The sequence below is a fragment of the Micropterus salmoides genome, unplaced genomic scaffold, assembly GCF_014851395.1.
Source record: "Micropterus salmoides isolate LMB-PRFRI ecotype aquatic unplaced genomic scaffold, ASM1485139v1 Ms_hic_scaffold_4, whole genome shotgun sequence".
NCBI lineage: Eukaryota > Metazoa > Chordata > Actinopteri > Centrarchiformes > Centrarchidae > Micropterus > Micropterus salmoides.
This window is the reverse complement of record NW_024043372.1, coordinates 36820389-36842492: the sequence shown is the minus strand read 5'-3', so window position 1 is coordinate 36842492 and position 22104 is coordinate 36820389. Positions and strand designations below refer to the sequence as shown.

General features: G+C 41.0%; 2 protein-coding genes across 2 annotated transcripts in view; one reads left to right on the top strand and one right to left on the bottom strand.

The window, feature by feature from the left end:
• The window catches only part of mtmr14 (myotubularin related protein 14), a 30758-nt gene extending 19856 nt beyond the window's left edge, over positions 1–10902 (bottom strand). Inside the window, exons 1-7 of the mRNA XM_038695824.1 lie at positions 10094–10902; positions 8955–9103; positions 7374–7482; positions 2983–3058; positions 1842–1902; positions 1460–1582; positions 668–741 (exon numbers count right to left, since the gene is read on the bottom strand). Of these exons, the coding sequence (XP_038551752.1) occupies positions 668–741; positions 1460–1582; positions 1842–1902; positions 2983–3058; positions 7374–7482; positions 8955–9103; positions 10094–10228 (727 nt within the window). The 5' untranslated portion in view covers positions 10229–10902. The remainder of the gene's footprint in view (positions 1–667; positions 742–1459; positions 1583–1841; positions 1903–2982; positions 3059–7373; positions 7483–8954; positions 9104–10093) is intronic.
• A 4024-nt stretch (positions 10903–14926) lies between these two features.
• Positions 14927–22104, top strand: part of lhfpl4a (LHFPL tetraspan subfamily member 4a) — a 55252-nt gene continuing 48074 nt past the window's right edge. Inside the window, exon 1 of the mRNA XM_038697962.1 lies at positions 14927–15370. Within this exon, the coding sequence (XP_038553890.1) occupies positions 14965–15370 (406 nt within the window). The 5' untranslated portion in view covers positions 14927–14964. The remainder of the gene's footprint in view (positions 15371–22104) is intronic.

Genomic DNA, 22104 nt, shown 5'->3' with positions numbered 1-22104 from the left:
ACCTTAAAAAATTCAAGTAATAAACATTTTATGTTTTTTTACTTTGTGGTCAAGCTACAGGCAAACTACATGGAAAATGAAGTCATCCGTTATTATATGTTTAAAATCAAACTCCTATCTCCAATTGACAACTAATGATTATAAATGGTGAACACCTCTGAGAACATCTCCAGACTCTTCGTTTCTCAAGCTTTCCCGAACATGTCTAGCTTCCTCTTCCTCAGCTTCAGCTGCTTTCTTACAGAGAATATGGAGAATATTTCTTATATTTTATGGGGGGCAAACTGTTCTGTTTCATGTCATTCAAAATAGTGCCATGTCAGTTTGTGAATTAAAAAAAACAAAATCTATGTCAATAATCTTCTGGTCCATTTAAATTCTATAGTGGTTAAACAGTGCATGTGCCTTATTGCTGTGCTACCTCCGGTGGACTAGCTATGCAAGTGCAACACCATTTCTTTTTCATCCCTCACAGCTCTTTTCTGTTAACAGGCATTTCTGTACCACAGTCTCTTGTTATTTAACTGCAGACATGTACACTGATTCCTATACATCAGCAGTTAAGTTAATATATGCTGATAAATTGATAATCGGCAAGGGCAATTTATTGGTCTAGCTCTAGCAGAATGACTGAAACACTTACAGCACTACAACACTAGTTGTTTACCTGGGTAAGGCACAGAGAGCAAGGTGAAGTCTGCATAGCGTTGGACCTTGTCCGCTTTCTCAGAGGATGTCACACTGCAGAGATAGATAGAAAGATGCCGGATGAGATGCACTGTAGGCATTCATGTGCATGTGCAGTGTTTTATTAGAGAATACATAGCCATTTTATTGGCCAAAATGGCTTATCCCAGTCTCTGTATAGTATAGTATATATTATACTAATATATATCTCAGTATATATTGTGACACGTGCAAAAAGACACTGCTGGCAGTGTGTCTTTATTATACATTTTGTGAAACACTGTCTATAACCCACTCTTGATTGTTAATGTGTTATTGTAATTCAGAATTAAAAGTAATACATTGATGTTATTTCAAGGAAGATCTATCTTTAAACTGCTTTTATTACAGTTTTTTTCCTGCCTTTCTAGAATTAACATTATTCCTTGTCATCCCTCACATCCTTCCTTGATGTATCCTGGTATGTCACATGGTCTTTTGATCATTCACTGTGCAACTTCAGTCAAACATCTGTAGTTAACTACACCCAAAAATAGCACTAGTACCATCTGTTCCACATGTAACCCAACAGCAACATTCAACCGCTACACTTCATCCACCCAGACTCCTAACTCAATTCATGGCAGAATCTGCTAAGATCTGAAGCCAACCACAAATACACTGAGTCAATAGTGAGCTGCCTCCCATAAGGTTTCTTCCTACAAAGTGCAGTGAAAACAATGACCTAAATAACAGCCAGAATGTGGATGAACTAGTCCGTGCTGTTCCTTACTTTAGGCCAAACTTAACCTTCTTGTTCTCCACCATCAGGTCACAGATGTAGCGAACCGAGAGGTAACGTAGCAGCTTAATGTCGTGGCCTCGAACCTTGTCAAAAAGCTGGGACTCTCCGTTTCTGAGCAGAAGGAAGGAAGGAGTATTAATAAGAGAAAGCTTCATAGAAAAAATTTATTTTCTCTGGGTTAACATTTTACTTTGGTGAGGTGTTTAACGATTGTGTTTCAGTAAGTAATGTCTTACTTTTTAATACTTCCACACAGGTGTTGAGTTATGTTGTTGTCACAAGTGATTAGTGTCACACTCTGATTTAGCCCACAGGCAGAACAGTGTCTGATGTTCATTGTACACTGATCTAGTTGAAGTTATTTAATCACCTGACTGCACTGTCATCCTCTGGAACCTCCTCAGACTCCGTCCACGTGTCATCAGTGCCCCCTAGAAAAAACAGAAGTGAACAAGATGAATATAGCCCCGTTTCAACCTCTTTTCAAGGAACTACAAGGTTCCTTCCGCCCACTGTTGTGAGCGTTTCCACCGTGGTCTAAAGACCCGCAAAGAATAGGCAAATGAACCAGCTGATGCACAGGCATCATTTGGCGCTTTTCCATTACCAGCTCAACCCGCCTCGACTCGGTTTGGCCGTGCTCCGTTTTCCATTGCAGATAGTACCCAGAGGTAGTGCCGCTCAATCTAGCTGGTCGTCATAGCGAAGTCACACACAATCACGGCCAGGGGGCTGGTAAACAGTTTGGAATCACAACATAGGGCCAGGTTTACATTATTGTTTTTTACCGGCTGAGACCAGTGTCGGCCCCACTGTCCACCGTACCCATCTTGATGTCAGCAAATCAAAGCAGCTAAATTCTCTAATCATGAATCCAAGGTAGGCTATATTTCATATCAGCTGCAGCCAAGTATTAATATCAGAACACTGGCTACCTTGCACTACAGATATAACAAAGATATGTTTGAGGTAATTTAGACACTTGTCTCTGGCTTGTCTACATAGTTTGTCCACCGGAGCGCACTCATACGTTTATTGGTACTCTGTAAATGATCCCACTGAGTATTGGACCAACTTAAAGGGATTTGATCAAAAATGTTTCTATGCATTTGTGTGTAAAAAAAAAAAAATAAAAATACTAAAACTAGCTGGTATATTATTAGCAGTTTTTGTAACTCACCACCTGTGTTTCTTCAACACTTTGTTATGTATGAGGCTCTAGGATGTAATCTACATTCTAAAAGGTGAAGATCTACTCTTTCGGTATGAAAATAATTTCAACTGTATACAGGTCACATGACTCACTGTTCCTGTTCGTAACTGATGGATGTTGACAACTTAACAACAAAACTTGGCTCAATTTCAAACTGCCCCAAGAGGAAAAGTTTGACAGCTGTCAGACAACTGCTACAACTATTCACACATGGAACTGAAACTTTGAATGGAAAATAAGCCACAGCTTCCCCTTTATAGGCTAAATTTAAGTGTGTGTGTGTGTGTGTGTGTTGTACCTGAGAAGATGTAGTTGTAGCCCGTGCGTCCGTATAGCTCCCCCCATCCTGCCAGAGTGGATGACCGGCAAATATGCTACAATGAGGGAGAAAAGATACAATGAGGGAGAAAAGATACTCGATCAGACTGTGTTGTTTTACTGCTCATACCAGCTGTTACACTAAATAACATTGTGTCACCGGTCTTGCCTAAACATGCTGAAAAGAGGTAGTGGTGGCCAAAAAATCTGCTAATTTCATTCGAAGGAAATGTGACACTTGGGGGCATTTCTTATTTTAGCGCCATAACCAGCCCTGGTTAGGGATGCACCGAAATGAAAATTCTTGGCCAAAGCCGAATATAATGAAAAAACTTGCCGAATACTGAACAAGTACATTCACGTTTTATCCATTTATTTTGCCTTTTTTTACCATTGGATAAATTAAATAGTCAAAAAGTGCTTTTTTTACTACGTGTTTCTCGCTATGGTGGGTGTGTCCAAGGCCAGGGATGTTTCCAGGCTTTTGAAACATTAGGGGCTTAGCCCCTAGCACAGAAATCTTTCATGTTTTAAACCCCCCACCCCCCATTGCCGCCTACCCAAAATACTTCTATAAAGCAACAGTAAATTATATATATAGCCTACATTTATTATGAATTTTAAAATTACTATTGATAATAATTAACATGGATATTAAATTGGGGGGTCTGGGGGTCCTCCCCCTGAACAATTTGGGTTTTAAACACTTAATTTTCTGCATTCTGGTGAATTTCTTTGCACCAATTTATTGAGGAAATGTCTCAAGTGACAATTCAAAATAAGAATATAGTGCAATATAATGCAGTAAGGCTGTCAGATAGGTTTCTCCTGTAGATCAACTTTTCTCATTTAATTTAATCCCAGCTGAGTCTACAGACATGCAGCCATGCCTGAAGTAGCCTAAAGTCTTTTCAAATGTGCATATGGCCCCTTTTCACCTCAGTGATAAATGAGCTTAATTAATCTGAATTCACTTAGAAGTATTTATTGATGAAATATTCGATAGGGGGGTCTATGGGTCCCCCCCCCCCAGAAGATTTTGAGCATTAAACACTTAATTTCCTGAATTCTGGAGACTATAAATATAAACAGAATGTAATGCAGTAATCAGAAGCTTATTATAATTTTTAGCTCATATCTATATGATCAGTTATTTTCGTGCATTTGGCGAATTATTATTTTTATAAATAAATAATTTGACTTGTAGCCAACTTGATCAGAGGAGCGCACTGCTGTTCATCAGAGGAAGAAAACCGAAACTGAAAACACAGCAATATCACCACAATTTCACACAAAAGTGCAGCTCACAGCCGCTTTAGAGGGAATGAAGCATCCTGGAGCAGAGAGACAGTCACAGAGCAAAGTGTCTCTAAACAGGACACAGCGAACAGGTGTCAGTGTCACGGTCAGGTGTGTCATGATATTCTCTCAATACTTTGCGGAGACTGTTAACCGTTTGTGTAGCATATACTCTGACTAGACACTGACCGACAACATTTATATTTAAATGTATTAATTACAATTTTGCTGGAGACAATTCAGAAGTCGTGGATAAGCCCTCTCTCTCTCTCCTCTCTCGTGCTTCCTCTAAACGCAGGCAGGCTGAGTAACGATGGGGGGTCACGTTACGTGAACTTTAAACAAAATGTAGCAATATTATTGCAAGTAGCCTCCGCTCTTAGAAGACCTGCGAGACAGGCTGCATCATGAAGATTATTACATATAAACATGTAAAATATTTTTGTTGCTGTTGTTGAGTTGTTTTGGGGCTAAAGTCAAAACATCTGAATCAGGTCAGACGCCGATGTCCGAGGCCCAAGAGGGTCTGTAAAGTAAATTACATGTGTCCATTTACATTTAATGGACACATGTAATGTTTTATACTTTCTGTGAATATAATCCAATTAACCTTATTTCCATACTGTATAGACACCTTATTTTGAAAAGTCCGCCTCAATTTGATAAATAACGTATGTGGTTCGTATTGCGCAACATGAAGACTTCACAGCCTCTCTTCGGGTGTAGGACTCTCATGCTGCAGCACTTGTCTTTGTAAAGAGAGAAACTGACAGGATAAAGTCGCCAACCTGCTTGTCAGCTCGCACTGGGCCGTTGTCTTTCAGTTACCTTAAAGGCTTTAATACGTGTGCACTGTAGGTGCGGCTAGCTTAATCGCCTTCTCACAGACAAGTGACAGAAACACTCAAAGCGGGTCAGACCGTTTCATGCCTTTTCTAAGAAGTCAGCCACAGATGAAGTGGATGTGCTAGGAGACAATTTAGCAGAACAGTGTCTGCAAACGTTGAGTTTTGCGTCTTTTAACTGCATTGCAATGTGTTTGCGTAGCGAGTGAGTGGACGAGCAAATAAGAGATCAAGCGGAAGAAAGTTGTCAGTCTGGCAGTCTGGCAGTAAATGTAAAGTGTAGGTCAGTGTGTCCGTTAATAAAGTCTGCTCGTTTCCACAACTGCTGGAAAGTGAAGGCTGTTAGCTAACATCTCCCTGTGCTTCAGACTCCGGTCTGAAGGCTGAGCAGGCCAATGGCCCAATCCCAATGTCCACCCTCACAGACTCACAGACTTCACTCACAGGCACGTTCCCTGGAAGTCCGTGAGGGCTCAGGGCTGTCCCACTGTCAAATCGTCAAGTGCACGAGGGCTCTGTCGCGGACATTTTGAGTTCTTTAGAGACCCTTTTCGTAAGTCCGCATTTCTGCAGACTTTGGCTGAGGGAATTACCCACAGTTCATAGCGGTATGATGTAAAACACAGGGATTACCCATAGACTGTATGGGGTTACCAAGGGAGGCGCGGAAGAGAAATATTATGGCAAATCCGCGTATTAAGAGAAGAAGAAAACAGTAAACAAACAAGCATCGACACCAATGCTGATGTCAAAATGGTTTAAAGTTTTCTTAACTTAAGATGCTGCATAGAACACATGAAGACAGAGAAATGCAATAACCTTAAGTTATAACATACTTAGTTTATTCAACTATTTATTTTAGTTTTTGCTTGATGATGCTATATGACCAACAATAGTGTATTGATTAATTACAAATATATATTGACATTTAGGCTACCTCTCCTCCACTCTGTAGGACAAGAGCCTGCAGGACTTAAAAATCAGGCAAAAACATAAAATAAAAGTGCGCAATGTGTTTCAGCAACGTCAAGGTAACGTGATAAAGGGCAAAGGGCTGTCCCGTTCCTGTTTACAGCATTTTGAGCCCTTGCAGCCTCTTGCACTCAATCACTTTCCAAGTGACGTCAGTAAAGTCTGTGAGGGTTCAGGGCTCAGGGGGGACATTGGAATTGGGCCAATGAGAAAGACTGACGGGGCGGAGTCACGTGACTACACATGCGGTAGTATGGTGGGCGAAAGTGGTACACACGCAAATACACACGCAATATTACCAGGATTAAATAACCAAAATAACTGACATGGGGAAATTACATCGGTTAGGGGCTCTGAATTTCGGTTATGATTACTTTTCAATTACTTGTCCCTCCCTAGTAAAAAACTATATCACTTTTTGTCTCCCATTGAACATCTGTGTGAAATGTTGTCGTAGTTACCTATAGACTCTCAAAATTGAAGAAATTTCATGAAGGGAGTTCCCGAGATATTGCGTTCACGAGAATGGGACAGACCGGCGGCTGTGACGTCAACCCAACAAATGTTGTGTTTGGTTTCCAATGTAACTTTAACATGTGGATTTGTAGTTGTATCTGGCATTGAAGTAATCTGCACAATAGGGTTGGTTGATGTCTACAAAATTTCCATTGGACAATGTCTACAATGAAACATAGGGATGGACGATAGCATCGTCTATCGGCCCAACCCTACTGCACAATTTCTTTGGTATTCTAAATATTACATGTTTTGAGGGGCATTTTTGCCTTTAGTGCCTCAAAGTGAAGACAGAACACGGGGCATTGCAATGCCTGGTACACATCTTAAACCACAATGTTATTAGGACGCCTGTCTTCAGGACTTTTGCATGTCATCTACGCTGGTTTATGGCATCCATGAGAAAAGTCAGAATAAACATTGTTGTGTAACTTGAAATGCTTTGCACTGCACATTGCATGTATACCCATCTATACATCTGGGGGAAAAAATATTATTCTAAATCAAGTCTGCTGTGCCTTTAAACACTAAGTGAAATTCTGAATGTTGGAGACAGAAAGACACAACCATACGTCTCTGTACTGGGATATACTGGAATTTACACTGGGAATCTCCATCCGGGAAAGAAAAAAAAAAAGTGAGAACTTGCCTTAACATTTGTCAGCTTGTTTAAAGAGAAAGTTGAATATAAGTGATATTAAACTCTGAGCAGAGACTGCAGATTTTTGTGCAGCAGTACCTTGCCATTGTAGAGGATGACAGGACAGGCGAACCGCCCTCTGCATCGAGCCAGTTTACTCCGGTTCACCAGGTCCTGCAGCTTACTGATCTGCACTGTGCTCTCAAACCTACGCACCCGAAGACACCACGTTATTTATCAGTCAGTGTACTTAATCATTTCAACATAATTTAGCACACCATATAGAAAATGCAATTATAAAACACTAGACATTAAAACAGCACAACAGTTAATGTCGACTACATACCATAGGGTCAGCTGAAACAAACTAACACAGCTGATGCCTCCTAATGATCAACTGTTAGTTTCTGAAATGTGGGTTTCAGTTAAGTGGGACATTCAGTCTTGGCAATAAAACAGACTAAACCACCAATTATTATTTCTTTACATTCACGAAAGAATCATAACTGCCCGCCTGCTGCTATTTTGGTCAGGAAAACACAAACACTTGAATGATAAAAAAGTTAAATAAGTTACAATATACATACAAAAGCAATCATGAACATCAACTGTGAACTGACTGGCTTTTTTGTGACTAAGACTTTGTCTACATTACGCTGTCTGAATTTTAAGATGCTGTTTTCCTGTGAAAAATATTTGCAGTCCTATGTCCACAGTGAAACATCTGGACAAAATAACAATGGCTAAATCTAATCTTCTTCTTCTATTTATGTCCATTTTTAAAAACTTTTCAGGCCTTGATTCTGTTTCCCTCAAATTCACAAACTTTCAAGGAGTTCAAAGACCCGTGGAAAACATGGAGTGTTGGCATTTTTGCTTGAAATTTGACTGAAACGATTAATCGATTATCAATAGTTCCCAATTAATTTTCTGTCAATAAATCAACTAATTGATTAATCAACAAGTTGTTGGCATCTAGGCTAATTCACTGTATAAGACATTGCCCTCTGGGTATTTTATCCAAATATAGTTTTTCACTTATCCTTGCTTTACCACTGATTATATTTCGATATACTGTATCAAGTCTGGCATATAAAATTACACAGACAGTAAAAGAGAATATTAGCCTTATCGCCCATCCTTGGCTATAGCCAGTGCCTGTTTGGTGTTTTGATGTTTCAACTGCCCTCAACTCTCTGCTATGAATAATTAAATGTTATTTCCCAGTGTATTACTTTATATTGTTGGATAGAGCAGGACAGACTATGAAATGAAAACATTATGCAGGGGAAAACGTTTCTGTGCATACGGGGGATTTGCCAGGCAATCGGGCATTTTTAAAACAGTACATGAAAGCCTTTGTTGAGCTACTATGTTAAAGCACATCTTGTATTTTCAGCACTACAGTCGAAAATAGTTCAACTGCATTAATCAGCAGTGAGAAATAAGGATTTGTTGAATCACTGCATTTTTTTCCTATTTGCAGCTACAATGTGAACTCATGTGACAGAACAGTCACTTCACCCCTCTGCTGCGTTGATGTGATCAGAGGGGCTGGAGATGGAGGCTGACCTTTGCTCCCTGAACCACATGAAGGTGTACATGATTAGAGGAGTGCACACAAACAAACAAGAGGGTAATCAGTAACTGAGTAGACTGGACTTTGTATCAGAGATGTACCTGTCTCTGTCTGCATCTCTGCATTCATACTCCAGGAACACTATCTGCCGGGGGTAATGGCCACAAACTTCTCCATTGGAATTGTGGATGATACTGTACTTGTAATCTCTGGCAAATAACTCCAAACAACGTTTCTCTATCGCCTCCACCTGAAGGGAAACAAAAACAAAAGTTATGATAGTGGTTTAAAAGGAATCTATTTTTGTGGTGGAAAGTGGAAATTGACTGAATTTGGGAATGTATTTTAGATTAACCTAAATTGGTAATTAAACTGGGTCCAGCCACAGCGTCCAGATTCATCCCTATAGTTTGCATTATTAGACACTGATCAATCATATATACTAATATTTTAGAATTATATGAAAAGCATATCTACAAAATGTCAATTAAATCAGCTAGCATACAAGAACTCAAATAATAACCACTGTACAAGCAGATCTAGAAGTTTGGTAGCATATGCATTTTTCTAAGTACTTTCGGTAGCTAAACCCAACCAAACTGCAACTGCTTCACATCCTCAACAAACCCTCTGCTGCTTAACTTCCCATTTGGGTCACAGAATCTGATAGGTCACACATTTTGGTGTCACAGTTGTAGCAAACATCAACGTAGACACTCATATCTACCAGTAAAGTGAATGTCCCTTACCCATTCAATGACACTAGGTGTATTAGTGTGTAAAGATTAACAGCATTCTCATGTGCGGCATTCATAACAATTTTGAAGATTGCCAACACAGTAGACCGGCACAGGCCCGACAGAAGGCAGATTTACTCTGTCTACTCTTGAATCACTACATTTCAATTAAAAAACTGCTCTATACAAAAAAATAGCTCGATGGGGCAAGATTTTAAATAACGTTACACCTACAGAAAATGAGTGTCTCTGTACATATATATGCCGTACATTAATGAAATTGAGTGCAGCTTGATGAATCAGATATATGCCGAAGTGAGCTGTGGATTCTTATGATTGTTGGGAGGTCATATCACTCTCTACAGTGTGTGTTGTTTTGCTGATGTACAAGGTCACTTTAATTTCCTTGATTGTGCAAGGCAGTTCGGTTTATCATTCCCACTAGAGAGAATGACAGATTGCAGAGCAGTGAAAGCACACCGACTGATGACCGCCGATCTTACCCGAGGAGTGACTTCCTTTGCTCTGTACTGCATCTTGGAAAACAGATCTATCAAATCCGCTATTTCCTCGCTCTTTCTGACCGACAGCCTTGAGGCCGTAAAGCCGCCGGCCGCGGAGGGGGAGGCAGCCATCATAGCGCCTCGACCTGCGGCGGTTGCCTCCAGCCGAACTCGGCCTCCTTCAAACACCGCAGAGCCTTGTCCTTCGGATCGGGAAGACCGACGAGGCCATCCCTTCCCAGCCAGCTTCTTCCTGACTGCCCGCTTGAGGGGGCCGGAGCCGGGGAGTCTTCCTGAATTCAGGGCACCGGCGAGCTGCTCCACTGTCCAAACACAAGCCGTTAGCCAGCCCGCACGCCCAGCCACTCACACCACGGCGGCTACTGCTACCGCAGTTAGCACGAATAGCTAACAGTCTAGTTCAGCTTTCCAGTCGTAGCTTGCTCGTTTATATGAACTCAAACCGCTCGTTACTCGTTTCAGACAATTTCAGGCCCTTGTAGTCCTCCGCATCACCACGGGTTTGTTTGCGGTTGTAACATCTGATGAAGTGACGCCCGACTCTCAGCACCACCTGGAGTCAGGAAATCTTCAGGATCCTTCCTGGCCTGCTCACGTTTAAGCAATGTCACGTCTTCATATCTATTTATTAACCTGGGCTATGCCAATAAACGGATTTAAATTATGCGGTAGTCAACCCCGTGGCTGCGGAATCTCAATACTACATATGTTGTGGAAGAAAGGCAGTGCAGAGTGGTGTTGCAATCTGTAGTACAGTCTGAAGGTACAACAGGCGGTAAACAGGAAGCTGACATGACCACGTGACAGCCATCTCTCCCTTTAATAAGTGACGTGTGTTTTTGAACGATGTTTTGGACGTGTCTGGGGCCTGTTTGTTTACACCGAAAATTATTCCTCATGCTGCAAAAGGTGTATTTCTTGCCTGTAAGATCTTATCTACAAATGGGAACTCATCATTGGCCAACTTAACTATACCTTCTATCTACCTTCTACTTTTCAAACAAACAGGAATTTTTCTTATAGCCTATTCTAGTGTTTTTTCGTGAGAACAACAGTACCTCACAAAAGTGAGTACATCCCTCACATCGTTGTAAATATTTCATTATATCTTTTCATGTGACAACACTGAAGAAATGACACTTTGCTACAATGTAAAGTAGTGAGTGTACAGCTTGTATAACAGTGTAAATTTGCTGTCCCCTCAAAATACATCAAACAGACATTAATGTCTAAACCGCTGGCAACAAAAGTGAGTACACCCATAAGTGAAAATGTCCAAATTGGGCCCATTTAGCCATTTTCCCTCCCCGGTGTCATGTGACTCGTTAGTGTTACAAGGTCTCAGGTGTGAATGGGGAGCAGGTGTGTTAAATTTGGTGTTATCGCTCTCACACTCCCTCCTACTGCTCACTGGAAGTTCAACATGGCACCTCATGGCAAAGAACTCTCTGAGGATCTGAAAAAAAAGAATTGTTGCTCTACATAAAGATGGCCTAGGCTATCAGAAGGTTGCAAAGACCCTGAAGCTGAGCAGCAGCTCAACAGGGCAGGTTCCACTCAGAACAGGCCTCGCCATGCTCGACCAAAGAAGAACGATCCCAAACGCACCTCCAAGACGACCTCTGCCTCGCTAGCTGAAGAAGAATCTGAGGGTAAAGGTGATGAACAAGCATGTCTCCAGACCTAAACCCTATTGAGCGTCTGTGGGGCGTCCTCAAACGGAAGGTGGAGGAGCGCAAGGTCTCTAACATCCACCAGCTCTGTGACGTCCTCATGGAGGGGCGCAAGAAGTGAAGCTCTGGTGAACTCCATGCCCATGAGGGTCAAGGCACTGCTGGAAAATAATGGTAGCCACAAAAAATATTCACACTTTGGGCCCATTTGGACATTTTCACTTAGGGGTGTCCTCACTTTTGTTGCCAGCAGTTTAGACACTAATGGCTGTGTGATGTGTTATTTTGAGGGAACAGCAAATTCAAGCTGTACACTCACTAATTTCTCTACTACATAGTAAAGTGTAATTTCTTCATTGTTGTGACATGAAAAGATGTGAGGGGTGGACTCACTTTTGTGAGATACTGTATGCTTTTTGACCAAGTCATTCTGCGGAGCAAAACATATCAGACTCAAAATAGTATTCATAGCAGAGTGGTGTCTTAAACATGTCTAGAGTGGTTCTTTAAATTTGCACTGACTACACTATACAGTATATCTATATTTACATTTAATTTCTTTGTGCAGCCCTGTTTACCTTGAATAAATATTATCAGTTGTTTTATTATTATATTGGTATTGTTGATCATGGAAGAATGACTTGAATAACTCAACATCAAAAATATAGCCTATATTCATTTCAAGGAGGCTTACATTCAAATTAATTCAATATTCTCTATTAGTATTGATTTTTAATAGCATCATTAAAAGAATACTCCCCAGACTTATCATTGCACTCATATAACACCGTCAGACTCACAATGGACACTTAAAAAGGATGCAGCAGAACCAGAGATATCATCTTTTTTTCTCTGTGCATTCCTCTGCCTTGTCAAAACCTAATGCCTACCCATAATACAAATGGCTACAACTTTTTGATGTGTAAAATCTGTGGAGTTCCCCTTTGGACCAATCCATGATTTAATGATCCTTTCTGACCCACAGTACTTCCATCAGAATAACAATTAAAAATTTCAAGTGTTATTAGCAAATCTCCTTTTTTTTCAGTGTAATCCCAATGCAGTTCTAAGTAGCCCAAATGATAATGTTCCTGAAAACTTTCAGGATTTTATTTTATTTTTTTTAATGAAAAGTTTACAGAACTTCAGAAAAAAAAATTCTTCTCAAGAGTTAATTAAATCTTGAGCAGTCCACCCCCAGCATGACTGACACACCCTGTTTAGATTACATTATGTCTGATGTCACATGACAGTTATGTTGGAATAATCTCTGTCATTAGTCTTAAAGGGCAGCGTTATTGAATTAAGGGAATGTAATCTTTTGACAATAATTTATACATGAGATTGTGAAAGTCAAATCCAGCAATCACTTTTCATTCAGCCACGCAGCTAGTGAATGCTTAATGTGCTGTTATGATGGTCAACATCTCCATGCTGCTTTTCATATGTTCAGCCATGTGTGAATCAACTTCATGAGGAAAGATGCCCATGCTATTACCAGAATCTGTTTTTAATATTTAGTTCATTATAATCTAATGTAAAACACATTCAAATTAAAACTATAGTCCAGAAATTAACATGTTAACTAATAGACCAACTTCTTATAAAAAATAAAAAATATATATTCAACACTTGAGCAATTAAATATCAGTGTGTATGGTTGGTATTTGCGCAAACATGTGTCCAGTGAGTCAGATCGGTGCATCGTGGCCTCAGGATCGCTGTCTGGTGATTTGACTAAACACACATAGCCTAAGTTTAATAATGTGCAACATGAAAGCACAATATCGACTTAAATGTTGTGCGTTTGCTGTCAGGGCCCCAAGGCTCTGGAACAGCCTGCTCGAGGAAATCAGGTCGGCTGAGTCAGTGAACTCTTTTAAGTCCCTTCTTAAAACATACTTTTATAGGAGAGCCTTTCCCGATCTTATTTGACTTTATTTAATCCCTTTTATTTTATTCTATTTTACTTATTTTATATTTATCTTAAACGTGTATTTTAGTCTTTTTTAATGTTTTCATGCTTTTATCTTGTATTGTTTTTGTATTGTTGTCTTTTGGGTATTGTTGTCTTTACACTTGTTAAAGCACTTTGTAACTTGTTTTTGAAAAGTTCTCTACAAATAAAGATTATTAACATTATTATTAAACAACATTGACGCAGATCCCATCTTCAATATCAGAACGAATTTTATGTCAGTTGAAATTAAGTGTTGCACATTGCAAACGATTTTTATTTATTTATTTTTGCAACTTTGTGTAGGGAGAGGGGTCTCTGCAGGGGGAAGTGGGGGTGGGGGTCAAATTTCTGTAATATCAAAAATCATCCACAAGTCGTCGACGTTCCTCGGTTGCGCGCACGGAGAGAGACTGGAGGAGGCACACAGGAGAGCGAGAGGGAGAGAGATACCCGGATAGTGAGTGAGAGAGTCACAGCATCCAAAACCACAGTCATGGGGTTGTCGGTGTGTGCAGTGTTGGAGGACTGATTTATATTTTTATACATTTTTCATGCATATGCCACTCGGACATTCCTCATGTCGAAGTTTCCGATTTTGTCAAGATTAAATTCTTGAGTGAAGCATGTCAAAGACTGCATCCTTGTCTTTTTAATTTATTTTGGATCTCTCTTCATTTGCGGATGATTCATCATCATCTCGGGGAAACTCGACGGGTGCATCTCGTATCTTCTCTAAAACCTTTTTGGTTTGAATCCACAGCAGAGGGGATACCGTTAGGCGAAGGCGAAGAGGTGAAAGAAGACAATGCTGCTCCTCATGTCCATCATTGGCCGCTGCTTTTGGCTCCGTGAGCTCCATTGTCGGCTCTCCTGTGTCTTTACGCGCTGAGAGGAGCGGATTCGGTTGAATCACGCTTCACCACTGAACTGATTGACTGATCTGAGGGTAGGAGGGAGGGAGAAGAGGGGGAGACGAATCCAAAGAACCGGATCTAGATCTGCTGGTTGGTTGAGCTTCAGGGGGAGAGAGGAGACCAGCCACTGGACCTCTGGACCCCTGGTTGCGGAGAAATAGGCCTGTTTTTTAAAAATATATAATTTCATCCTTTCTACCTACAGATCGAGGAGGATAAAAGGGAGATCAAGAAAAAAGGGAACACCAGGTTAACGCTGCTGTGCGGGGGGGAGGGGGGTGGCAGGGGGGGTGGGAGAGAAAAATGCTGCCTTCGCAAGAAGCCTCCAAAATCTACCATGACAACTACATGCGCAACTCCAGGGCCATCGGGGTCCTGTGGGCAATATTCACCATCTGCTTGGCCATCATTAATGTGGTGGTCTTCATCCAGCCCTACTGGATCGGCGACAGCGTCAATACCCCCCAAGCCGGCTATTTCGGCTTGTTCCACTACTGCGTGGGCAACGGGAACTCCAACCGGGAGCTCTTGTGCCAGGGCAGCTTCTCCGACTTCAGCTCCATCCCATCGGGAGCCTTCAAGGCGGCCTCCTTCTTCGTGCTGATGTCCATGGTGCTCATCCTCAGCTGCATCGGCTGCTTCGCCCTCTTCTTCTTCTGCAACACCGCCACGGTCTACAAGACGTGCGCCTGGATGCAGCTGCTATGCGGTAAGGATGGAAGACACTTGACTGTTTGGGTGGGGGGGTGAATGGGGGTTCTTCCTAACGTTTTTGGTGGGGGCACACCATGAGGAGCGGAGCTTCAGTATCCCCTCTCTTGTGTTAGGCTACACCTGATCTCTTTGTCAGAAATGTCACCATCAACCATATTCTCACAGGATGAGCGCAGTGGGAACGCGTCGCTCATTCTGCGCATGAACACTGCACGAGGACTTTTTTCCTCATTAGTAGCGCACCCCCTCTCTCTGTGTCTCCTATGTGAGGGCAGGGGGTCTCTCCTTTGCTTAAGAGAGAGCTGAAATGTGTTCTTGCACTTGATGGAGAGCAAAGATCAAAGGAAAGTCACAAACATGTTTCTGGAAGTCATATGAGGCATTTAGGTGCATCATTTTAGTGGTTGGTGACAAACAGATCTTCAGTCATTCCACATCAGTCATTATTCCAATGCCACCAGACACCTTTCCAACATGGTTTTGAAGCCGTGTTGGCTATAGGTTTTCCCCCATACCCCCAATCATTCTGTCACTGCCTGTTCTTTTTCATCTAGCTGGTTGAAATAATGTGTAATTGTATGGAATTATGATAATGAAATGCCTTCAGCAGTGTTGCATCAAAGATCACAGCTTCTATTTTGGTTGCCATATCTGCCTACCAGATTAGCCTGCATTATGCATGAAATGCACACGCATTCCAATAATGTATCCCCACTCAGCATATTCATTCATCTGTGCAAAACTGGAACAAACTCCCTGTAAAGACTGTATTGTGTATGTAATTGTATTAGGAGGTGCAATAAGCTGTCAGATAGACACAGCTGAGCAGATTAGAAGGACATTGGATTAAAGACTCAGTTTTCATGTGCAATAGAATGGAGTGAGGTTTTTAAAATGGACCAAACTGATGAAGATTTTCAGTTTTGTCAATATTATTATATATTGACAAACATTTTTTTGCTTTCAACCTACAGTCGTAGAAATGCAATATAAACTCAAATTCAAATTCATGTAGGTTGATAGCAGTTACCTGTGTGTGTGTGTGTGTGTGTGTGTGTGTGTGTTTATTCCCATGCCGATATTCTGCCATCACTGTGCTTTGAAACAGATTTTATCAGTTCAAATGGAACCTACAAGTGTGTGCCACTAGCTCAGTCGACATCAGTCGACAATCCTCTGGCGAATTCCCAATCACACAAACCGCTAATTAACTAGATGTGATACATATGAAACTGGTCTCAAACGTGTTGAAAAAGACACCAAGTGTTCATGGCAAGTGGGAGATTTCAGTTTCATCGTGTTGAAGATAAGGTTTGATATGGCTTTCTGTCGAGTTGTCACTCTGTACTGCAGCTAGATCATTTCACAAGTCATTGCTCCAGTGTTCTCACTGACAGGGTACACAGTTGTGTGCATGTGTGTGTTTGCGTGTGGAGGGAGGGGGTGGTAGGAGGGTTAATTGTGCATTGGTCTGGAAGGCCTGACATTATCTGGGAGGAGGTATTGATGGCTAGATTATTCCTTCCCACAAGGCAGCTGGAGCTGAGGCTGTGTTGATAGCAGTGGACTCAGGACCTTTAGAAATCATCGACTTTTTCCTGCACTGTGTCCTTAGAGAGAGCAAGGTAAGAAAACAATAGCAGATCGAAGCACACAAACATGGACGTATAAAGAAATGAAGAGATGGAGGAGAGTGTAAGTGAAAGAGTAGAACTCAAAAATGAAGGACAGTCATCCAATAGATGGGTTTCGTATTTTCAAACGAGGGTACAAAAGCAGCGGGGAAAGAAAGCGTGTCGGTACTATGCATGGTAGCTTAATTATGGATATTTTCAGTATTAAAGAGGTGGTATTATGCTTATTTAGAGGTTGTACCAGAACAGGTTTACATGGTTTAATTTTCAAAAAACGCCATATTTTTGTCATACTGCATAATAATGATCTTTGTTGGGAGTTGCACATACGCAGTTCCTAGTGAAGGACTACTAGCCAATCAGAAGTAGAGAAATGTGGGTCAGCAAAGGCCGGTAATAGCTAAGGAAGTTTGTCACAGTGTGTGCTGCAGCTCAGTGTGTTTCTCCACCAGTGTTGTTGAGGGTGTCCCTGACTAGCTGCTAGGCGAGCACTATTACGTGTGTTACGTAGTGACGCAGATAGATTACGGAAGTAAAGACTGGACTACAATCAAGCTGTTTTCAGGCAGTTCAGGAGTAGTGTTTTCTGTAGGAGATGGTAAATCCCTTTGGGGTGTACAGAATAAAGGAAAGGGAAAAAGCCAAAAAGCACTGTATGACCTCTTTCAAATAACAGCTTAAAAATTATTTTGATGGTACACTGACTTGTTATAGGGTGAATGGAGTCTCTGTCATTGCTACTCTGGGCTCCCTTAGCCAGATACTGCGCTATGTAATGGTGGAATCACGAGCAGGACATTTACGGCAGCGTTATGGTTTACGGCACCAAGATGTAATTCTCAGACTGGCTTTTACTCGTTGGCGTGAGCTGAAAGAGCTGAAAGGATGCAGGACCGATGGTGAGCTGGACATCTTTCTGTTGGCTTGCTATGTCTTGTGCTTGCTTGATGTTTGGCTGTGTTAGCAAAGAGCCAAATCAGCTAGAGGTTTCACAGACAGATGTTAAGCTGCTAGCTATAAATCTCGAGTTAATGTTAGCTAACTAGACAACACGCTCGGGCAACCGTAACGTTACTGTAAGTGCTCATGCATCGATTGCTGTCTAGCTTTGTTGGCTTGCTGGCCACCCAAGTTTCAAGCAACATTATGCTGCTGCTGGTCGAGAGCGGCACCGGTGTCTATGGACATAACGTTAGCTAATAGAAGAGGCAAAGACACAGAAGAGAACGTTGACGGAGGAAGCTAAGAAGAGAAAAAGACAGAGACCAAGCAAGAAGCTGCCGGACGTTGGCGAGAGCTTCGTAAAATAAAAGGCTGCAGCTCACAGTCCCCAACAGAACAAGTTTCCTCGGATTGCTAGGGCTAATAGTTAATTCTGCACTCTGAGCTAACTAGGAGGTATCTTTCCAATATGTATGTGCGCGCTTGATCTGTGGACCATATTTACTAAATTCACGGGGTATAAAACAGGGATCCTACTATACTTGTAAGGTCCGGCAGCTTTGCGGGGACAAAGTGTAAAAGGGCTGTTGTTTTTAGGGTTAGAGTTAGGCATATAGTTGTGATGGTTAGGTTTAAGGTAGGGGTCTAGAGAATGCATGATGTCCTCACAGGGACAGTGGGATAAACCTGTGTGTGTGTATGTGTGTGTGTGTGTGTGTGTGTGTACATGATATTCTTTTCTTTATTAAAAATCAAAATGCTAAACTATTAATCATCCTATAAATCACTCATCCACATTCAGGATGTTCATATGTTATCTCTCTCCCTGTGCCTCTAACCATCGTTGGCTGCCAAGCACTCAGGTCCCGGGTACCACTTGTTCTGCTGCATGACACGTCATCATGTGTGTCTCAGGCCATTAGGCAACATTACGAAGGAGAGCTTTCGGTCTGGGGAGTTTCTCAATAGGCTCAGTGTCTCCTCTTGAGCCAATGCCATGCTGAGGGCAATGCATATGGAAAATCTGCAAAGCCTCAAGGGTGTTGGAGTTTAATGTCGAGCAAAAGAGCAGAAGCCGTGGTGGGGGATTGTTGAAGATGTCTCCTTCACTGAAATCACTTATTTTTTGTAGGGCTGCATGTTTTGGAGAAAAATTCATGCTATGAGTCTACTTGCTTGATTATCAAGGAATGCACGAAATGCCAACATTTTGAAATGTGTTTTTCTCAACTTCTCAACAATAAACAATATTTATAAAAATAACAAGTAAAAAAGATGTAAAACAGAACAAGGGGAGCGTGTTGCTCTATGGAGGAGGCAGCTAAAAACAGCAAATACTGGCACACTGGCACAGGCTCAGTGTACATCTGTCCACTGCAGAGTCTCTATCCACAACCTGGAGGAGGAACTGTACATGAGTGTATTGAATAAAGAGTATAATTTAGTTTAGTTTAGTTAATTGGAGACTTAGTATAACAATAATATATTCAATACTACATTCATTACAATTTCATATAATAGTGTACTTTTTTACCACTAGTCCAGTTTCATTTCTGTGGGTTGTTTTTATTCAATTGCACAAGGACAAGCAAAAGGCTTTACATTGGTCTCTAATTTGTTAATGCAAAGTTCTAACTTGTCAATAAGCATATTGTTCAACATTAAATGATTTGCGGTAACACGTCAAACCTTTTTTTATCCAGGCTGTGATCTGTCTGCTGACGAAAAGTGACTGACAAGCACGTCTATTTGAACTACTTTTTGAAGGAAACATAATTGCTGTTGTTGTTGATTGTTGTTGATTGGTGATTGCCAGTCCAGAAAGTGCTATGTTTTTTTACTTGTACAGCTCAGCGGTTGTAGGGAGTTGGTAGGAGTGGATGCTGGGCATACAAAGAGCAGGACATTGTGTTCCACGTGTGGTTAGTTTAAGGCTACAAAAAAACTAAGTTTAGGTTAGCTAAAAAAAAAAAGAAAAGATGATTCTATCAGCAATTAATTTTTCAAGCCCTGACATTGATTATTTCCTAGTCTCAACATATTTAGAAGACAGGACTGAAAGGAGACCAGCAGATTTATATTTAGGCGGGCTGCTTCTGCCTGACTCAGATGGTATCTGCTGGTCTTCTTCACAGCACAAAGGCAGATTGCTTTACGGCACACAGAAAAACATTTTTACTTTCTAATGAACCTGCAGCTGTGTACCACTGATGACAAGATGGTACAAATATTATCTTTGAAGCCACTCTAATCAATATTTGTACGTGAACAATGTGTCAGATGGCTAGCTGTACAGTGAAAGGTGTTGCTCGTAGTTAGAGCTGTCACAGGAGGGGTGTTTAACTTAACTTAAGCTTGAACAGCAGTATGCTCACCTTAAACAGGTGTAAGCACATCCAACATTGGACGCATTACATTCAACCCGCAACATGATGTGACATCTTTAAACAGCAGCAGCAGAGAACCCTCTCCTGACTGCCACAAAGGTTGCAATTGACATTCTCTGGAGGAAATTGAAATAATGGGATTGGGTTTTGACTCTCTCCCCATCCCCTCCTTCATTACCTTCTTTTATTATCCCCAAACCTCCTGCTCTGTCATTTCCACTCCTTTACTTTCTTCTTCATAAATCCCTCAGAAGCATGTCTTCTCCTGTTCCATCTTCCCAGCCTCCCCAGACTTTCCTGTGTTTCCCATTGACACATCAAGTAACAGTAGTAGCTTTAGAGGTGTGAAACTGAGAACACACTTCCGGTGCATTTGTTTTACACTAACATTAAGTGCACAGGCTGAGTGGATAGTCTGTTCTAAACCCTGGAACTTGCCAAAGTGACCATTTCAGATTTCTTCTGTTGTGTTGTGGTTAACTTGCAGTGTTTCTTTTAGGGCTGGACAATAAAACAATAACAATAATTATTGCAATGTGATGTTTTGTAATAATAATATAACAAATGTTCAATAAATATTCACTAAATGTTTGATTTTATTCACTTGAATCTTACACAATTAACCATCAGAGTTCTTCAACTTTCACTCAGGAGCAAAAATCAGTATTTAAACCCTAAAGAAATAATGATTAGATACTTATTGTGATAATTATGGATGTGGAAAGATATGAAACTATTTATCGTGATAACATTTTTGGCCATATCGTCCAGCCCTAGTTTATACTGAGCTCTCTTGGTCACTGTAATTTTGAAAAATGCAATATCACATCTATACAATTACTTCATTCCTGTTCCGAATGAGATGTTAAGGACTATGATCACAAAAACAAACGTAAGCATTTCAGACAAAAATTCTCAAAAACTAAATCCTACCTCCATCATTACAAACCTCAAGTTGATTGATTTAGGCTAAAACCTCTGACAAATAATTAAATGAATATGTATGAACAACGTAGACCATGGCAAACTGGACATCTTTGGATGCATTGTTATGTTTTTCTTTACAGTATCTGACAAATACACACATTATATACACTGTATGACAAGATCTAAGAGGCAAAATATTAAAATATTGATATATTGAAATACATGTAACTACATGTAAGACCAGGGTTAGTTAGACAGGGGGTTCTTGGTAGACATGAGCTGATCATGAAGTGAGTAAGACATTTGTATAAAGAGTATAAAATGATAAGATCTCCAGCGTGATTGCCTCCAAAATATCTCTCTACAGTGGAGATACATGTGATGAGGATGCAGCTCTTTTTTCTCAGCACTGGCAAATGCCTTACAGAGTCATGGTTCTGTGGTGTTAGTCTTGGTGGTGGTAGCAATGCAGCCTTTGTATCTGTGTTGTGTAGGAGAGAAAGCTCTTCACTGATACAGAGAGACAGTGAAGTAAACTTGCTTCCATCTACTGCTACAGAGACGAAAGAGGAGGAGGGCTGCAGCAAAGAGTCAGCAATGTGTGCTGATCTCCATTCTGGATTCACTGCCTCACCTGCTCCCAGCATTTTGTCTGGACTTCCGTTGGAAACATAATAAACTTTATTGGCCACAAACAATTTGTACACAGTACAATGCATGTAGAATTTGTTCTCTGCATTTAACCCCTCCTAATTAGGAGAAATGGGCAGCCATCGTGCAAGGGACTCATTCAACTCATTCATTCTCTCTGTGATTATGGACCCTCGCCGAAACTGCCC